This window comes from Xiphias gladius, chromosome 14, assembly GCF_016859285.1.
Source record: "Xiphias gladius isolate SHS-SW01 ecotype Sanya breed wild chromosome 14, ASM1685928v1, whole genome shotgun sequence".
NCBI classification, from domain to species: Eukaryota; Metazoa; Chordata; class Actinopteri; order Istiophoriformes; family Xiphiidae; genus Xiphias; species Xiphias gladius.
Genome location: NC_053413.1, coordinates 18,958,432 through 18,964,859, shown reverse-complemented (window position 1 = coordinate 18,964,859; position 6,428 = coordinate 18,958,432). Strand labels below are relative to the sequence as shown.

Here is a 6,428-nt window from a genome sequence, read left to right as displayed (position 1 = left end):
TTAATCCAGTTTTAGCTCGTGTATTATCTTCTGTTTCATTTTACTCATTTGAAGTCTCTTTCACCTGTTGAGAATGCCTGCAAAACTCTCCTCCATGTTTCCCGGATAATAAGACATTAATTCATCTTTCTTACACGGGGAGAAGCAGATTTTAGTTGTTATCCCTCTCCGGTCTGTGTTTTTGACGGTAAACGCGGGCCTCCCGGTGCCCATTACCGGAGCTGCCAGATGATCGGTACGGAATGGAGGTCCCGCGGGACGCTGAACACGTGGTCTCGGCTGCCACAAGACGTCAGCGGCAGATGGCATGGGTACCCGCTGTTGGCATGAGTGTCATTCCTCAAAGAGAGAGGGAAAGGGAAGAGACAGGCAGAGAGGGAGAGAGAGACAGAGAGAGAGGGAGAGGGAGAGGAGAAGGAAGAGCAGAATACAGCGAGGCAGAGAAAAGAGGGTGCGCGGCTTTAATTTGCGGTTTTTGCAAGACAAGAAGCTGCAGCGCAGATTCAGAGGAGATATTTGGGATCATGCAAGGTGCACGCTGACCAGAGGTTAGTAGCATTTGTATTATATTGTCTCTGCGTTTGCTGACCCCTAATGGGATTTGCTTCAGAGTTAAATCCATACTTAAAAATGTATATAGAATGATCTGCAGTTCTGTTTAAAACAACTAAACAACTAAACAAAAAAAACAAAATACCAAACTAGACAATTACAATGTTACATCAAAAAATAACAAAATGTAATAAAAGGCTTAAACCAAGGTTGTTTTTTCACAAGTCCAAAGACAATGAAGTTGAGTGTCTTTGAAAAGATAGCGAGCTGTGACATTGGCCTTGCGTGCCGGTTTGTTCCTCTTCCCCTTGGGAGGATTCATTCACAAGGTAATTAACTGACAACCTTCCAAAGACGTCGGCATGTACTCTGCACTTATAGTTCATGTTTTCGCTTTGATCTCGCAGGAAATAATGTTGACGCTGCCCTTCGAGGAACCTCATATGATGTGTGAGCCGCGGTTCGGTGCCAATTATCCCCGTGAAAGCTTACCTGAGAGCCTGGAGCAGGAGCGACCACACAACCCAGACAGGTCCCACGCAGACATGAGGGAGGCCGAGGACGACATGTCCGAGCGAGAGGAGGACGAAAGGGAGGACGACCAGGATGAGAACGGGCTTCCAAAAAAGCGAGGCCCCCGGAAAAAGAAGCCCGGCAAGGAGCAGATGGACAGGGCCAAACTACGGCGCCAGGAAGCCAACGCCCGGGAGCGCAGCAGGATGCACGGCTTAAACGCCGCGCTGGAGAGCCTGCGCAAAGTTGTGCCGTGCTACTCCAAAACTCAAAAACTGTCCAAGATTGAGACCCTCAGACTGGCTAAAAACTACATCTGGGCCCTGTCAGAGACTCTGAGCGCAGGGAAGAGACCGGACCTCCTCGCCTTCGTACAGACTTTGTGCAAAGGATTATCTCAGCCCACAACCAACTTGGTGGCCGGTTGTTTGCAGCTGAACGCGAGAAATTTCCTCACTGACCACAACGGGGAGGTCATGTTCTCTGGCAGATCGCCCTACGACGCCATGTACTCGTACCCCGGCTCGGACATGAACACGCCCCCCGGCCACAGCGGCGGCAGCTTGGACAGCAGCGCCAAACCCTTCCGACACTACAGCTACAGCGGCGCCTACGAGCCCTACTACGAGAACCCGTCCCCGGAGAGCGGGAGCCCGCATTTCGACGGCCAGCTGAGCCCCCCGATGAACTTTAACGGGATTTTCTCCCTGAAACACGAGGATCCGCCAGACTACGGCAAAAGCAGCCACTATGGCATGCGCTACTGCAGTGCGCCGGGGCGCACGGCTCTTGCGCACAGCTCCATGTACCGAGTCTCCCCAGAGGCCCGTTTCCCCTACGATCTGCACGTCCGCAGCCAGTCCTTCCAAGCACAAGGGGAAGTTAATGGCTCCTTCCACAATTAATCAATCAGCTGGACAAAGTTCAAGTTTCATAAAGCGATGCAATTTCCCCCCGCAGATGTCGAGAGTGGAACGAAATGGACTCCAGACAAGCTGATGCACTGCAAAAATGCCCATTTTAACAAGTCATTTTGCTTTAAATATTCAGTCTTATTTTTCTTTGAAACACGGTAAAAGCCTGCAAATTATATATGACGACTTCACTTGGTCTCAATTCTTGGTCCAATAAATTTGGGTCGATGTGAGGCAGGAAAAAAAGACACCACAGGAAGGTTATTTGGAAGCGAATGAAATGACCTCGATCTGAAGGGAGATCTTCTGATTCGTTTTAAGAAAATTACGATTTAATGGCTCATTGCCACATATCGGATTTCAATGAAAAGCCACTACGGCTCAGTTGTAGAGTAATTTGTTAAAGATGCAGGTTTTGAGCGAACAGTTTACAGCCACAGAGTATTAGCATATTTATATTTGTTTGTTAATGGCAGCACTGCAGATGACGGCAACGATGTGGTTTAACTGATACGGTGGACAATTTATTTTCAGTCATTCAAATGACTTCCGTGGCGAAACAAAAATCAGTTGAATCAAACAACCGGGGAAGAAGAATCTAAAGGGGTTTCACTTCATCACTGAAGTTTGCTGAGACACGATTGGACGTGAGAAATTCAGTCTGTAAGCAATAAAGGTCAATTGAGCTATGCAAGACAGCCAAATGCAATCTTTGCTTCGACAAAAATATATATATGTCTATTCCCCCTCGCAAGGCGTTTCTCATAATCAAATATCTAGTTACAATGATGACAATTACGCAAAATTAATTATAGGAAAAAGGCCAATTTGGAGACGTGCATGCGTTGAGGAGACCTGCTGATGATGTCATCCGAATTGGTCCTGTAAAGGCAGGAAGTTATGGGGAAAAAAACTGAAAAAAATGACATGCATTTGTATTTGGAGTAAATAGTGTGGTAACGAGGTGAATGTAAAATTATTACTGTATTTATTTATTTAAGCTTATTTAAGTCCGTCAATTTGAATGTGCATAATATATTATAAAACGATATTGTAAAATTCAACGGTGTTACCCTTTTATGTGAATTTCCATTGACATCTCAAGTTTGTTTATGTTTCATTGTTGTATATTTCGCTGCAGCTGAGAGTCGAGCACTGGAAGGAAAATCATTTTGTGTGAGGTGAACAAAATGTTTCGGAAACGATACGAATCCGATTAACATGCCTTAAAAAAAAAGAGAGAGATGACGACCATCAATATGCAACGAAATGAAAGTTTTCGAAAGTTTGACGTGAACTTTTTACACTTCCTTGTTCCCGCCGAGGAGCAACTGTGATGCACTTCGTGTGTTTCTGCACAATGCTGGTGACTGTACTCTCATAAATCCTGTTGATTTTGTAACTTTACCCGAATGATGAATGGTTATTGGATGATATCTCTAATTTACTTCTGCAGTTACGGATCTGACACACACACGCACACACACACACACACACACACACACACACACACACACACACACACACACACACACACACACACACACACACACACAGTTAAACTCACACACCGCACTCCCAGAAAACTCGTTATGGATCGAAATATTCGTGAAGTAATGTGTTTATGTTTTGTGATGTGTTTGTCGCAATAAACTGAAGAGGCTGCTCCTCAGCTTTCTGTGGAAATGATCGACAGCAGACGGCAATAATAAAAAAAAAAAAAAATTGTTAGAAAAATCAATCAAGGTAGAAGAGCCCCGGGCGTAATTTTATTTATTTATTTGTTTGTTTATTTTCTCAGAAATGGAATCGTGTGAAAATCTTGTGCAACCTCCGAGGCTGCGGTGACACAGTGCCTCGGAGGCCCGTGGTAAACCAGCACAGTGTCGAAGCAGCATAAAGATGAGGAATATCCCGAATTTTACCACAATATGTCGAGGTTTCAAACCATAGACAGACATTTCAATCAAACCCAATTCTTTTCCTATGTCGACACCGATGTTTTAACTTTTCAATCAGACAGCCGATGTTAGAATACAGCGCTGTAGGAACGTCAGGCAGCTGTCGTGCAGAGTTTTGAAAAGCCTCATCCGGGAGAGGATTGCCGAAATAATTTGACGCAATTTCCAGTTGATCAGGTGGTTGATTTGTGTCAGAAATGCCCACGAGGCGTTGGACGCCAGCCAGGGAGCCCAGACACTTGATCCCAGTCCTCCCAGTTACCGGAGAGGGGTGGTACGGGCAATCCCAACGGATTCGCTGCTTGGAGGGGAAGGCGATCACCCCCCCGTTTCTTTCTCTCCGTGTTTTTTTTTAGGAGCCCTGCGACTCTGCTTCCCGGGCCTGTGTCTGACTGTGAGCACCGCGTGTGAAATGTAACGAAGGCTAAAGCCGCGTCTTCCCTGTCACTCGCGGGATGTTTTAACGGGTCAGAGGAGCCAGAGAAACGGGCCGTATTAAATCGTTTCATATAGTCAGAGCGAGCGAGGTCGAGCGACGGAATTACGTGGGGAAAAAGTCGTTTATTTGTGCTTATATCGTTGAGGTTTCCGCGTGTGATCATCGGCTGGAGGATCTGCTTTATACATACAGTCATTCCGCGCCGTCAATTTTTTTTAGCCACTGTTAAAAACGCACACACACACACACACACACACACACACACACACACACACACACACACACACACACACACACCTGTTCACGCTCCTTTTTTTTGCAGTATTAAGGCCCGGTACACCGTTTGTCAGGCTGATGCTGGTCGTTTAAACGTTTGACTAAAGTGCCTATGCTCTTATCTAAGTTACAAAAAAAGAAATGGAATCTCCGATTCATCAGTCCTTCTTAAAACTACATCGGAGCAAAATCCGTATTTTTGACGTTAAAGTGCTGCGTTGATCTCTGGCAGTAAAGGTGCAGCCACGTGTGTCAGTAAAAACATGCAGCATCGCAGTCACCTTAAAGACCTCTAAGACCCTGACAGAGTAATAATGTTGCCTGCCTGTAAAGACACTGACAACCTGTTTGTAATTTTATTTAGATAAAGCAGGGGTCTGACCAGTCTGATATTTGTTTAGAAAAGCAAGCTCACCTTAACAAGAGGAAGAAACGTGCCAATCAAATTACATTTGACTACTCAGAAACCCCCAATAGCAATATTTCCAGGGTGGGCAATAATTTACTGCCATGGCTTTGCTGCAGCTGCGACCAGAACGAACTCGTTTACTTGGAAAGAGACAAGTCAACTTTAAGTATTGATTAATATTGTTTTGTAAAAAGATCAACTCGTGAGAAAAAATCCGACAGATTTGGAGTTGAAAATCATCCTCAAGTCGCGCTGCTCTCTGTAGTTTACTGGGAGAGTCATTTCAGGGCTGTGACACTGTGATGTAATGTTACATTACTCTCATCATATCTGGTTACACTGTATTTACAGATACAAATGAAATGAAGATCAAATCTTGGCAAACATATAAAATTAGGCCAAATGTAATGGCTGCATCAAAAGACTGACAAAGAAGAAAATCAGAGGCATCAACGAATGCCTGGTGGAAGCTTCTGGTAGGAAACATGGATCCGTTTTTAGCTGCTTATTCAGTGGAGATCACACAAACAAGCGTAGATTCCACCTTTTTTTCCAACTCTTCAGTCTACGCAACTGCAAATGATTTCAGACTCTGTTGGAATTTGTCTCATTTTGATTATGAAATAAATGTTGCTTTTGGTGATTTGTGTATCCAGCAATCAAGAAAGGAATATTTGGGACATTCAGCTGATCTAGGAAATGTTTTTCTTATGAGAAAATTGCAAACACTGGGATTTTTTTTTTTTTTTTTGAGACAAGGCTTGTTTTACTGTCTTCATTCCCTCACTCATCCTTCTCTTCCTCTGTCTAATCATAAAATTAGAGGACCAGGTTGCTGCGGATCCCTCTGGGGCCCTTAAAGCACCTCTTTATCCCCCCATCCTTCGAGCCACCACCCAGCCCTATTTGTCCCGTTAACTAAGATTCTCACCTTGTCAGTCTTAATGCTTTTTCTTCCCGGCTGTGTGCATGTAAACATATGTAGGCCTATGCATGTGTGTGTTTTGGTGTTAGAATCCCTCTTGGGGCCTTGCGTGGAGGCTCACAAGGGTGAGGTGGGGGAGAGGAGGAGGAGGAGGGGGGGGGGGGTTGTTTCAGACCCATAGGATCCACGGGGCGGCGTGCAGCAGTTTAGCACTGGGTCAAAAGTGTACACGTACCCCTACATTCATGCAGCTCATTAAGCTGGGTGGAGAGAGAACAAGCGCGAGAGGGGGAAAAAAGTATAGGGAGAGAGAGAGAGACAGAGAGAGGGAGCATATGGCCCAGCTCTGTGTGGGAGGTGAAGGACAGGAATGGATATATATCGTATAGAGGTGCATTTGCAATCCGAGACATGGTGTCATAATTATTGCAAAACAAAG

General features: G+C 45.1%; 1 protein-coding gene across 1 annotated transcript; it reads left to right on the top strand.

Moving 5' to 3' along the window:
- Positions 1-242: 242 nt before the first annotated feature.
- On the top strand, positions 243-1,970 carry LOC120799239 (neurogenic differentiation factor 6-B-like). The gene is given in 3 exon segments (XM_040144248.1): positions 243-371; positions 374-571; positions 960-1,970. Coding segments are annotated over 3 exon segments (1,338 nt in total).
- Positions 1,971-6,428: the final 4,458 nt, after the last annotated feature.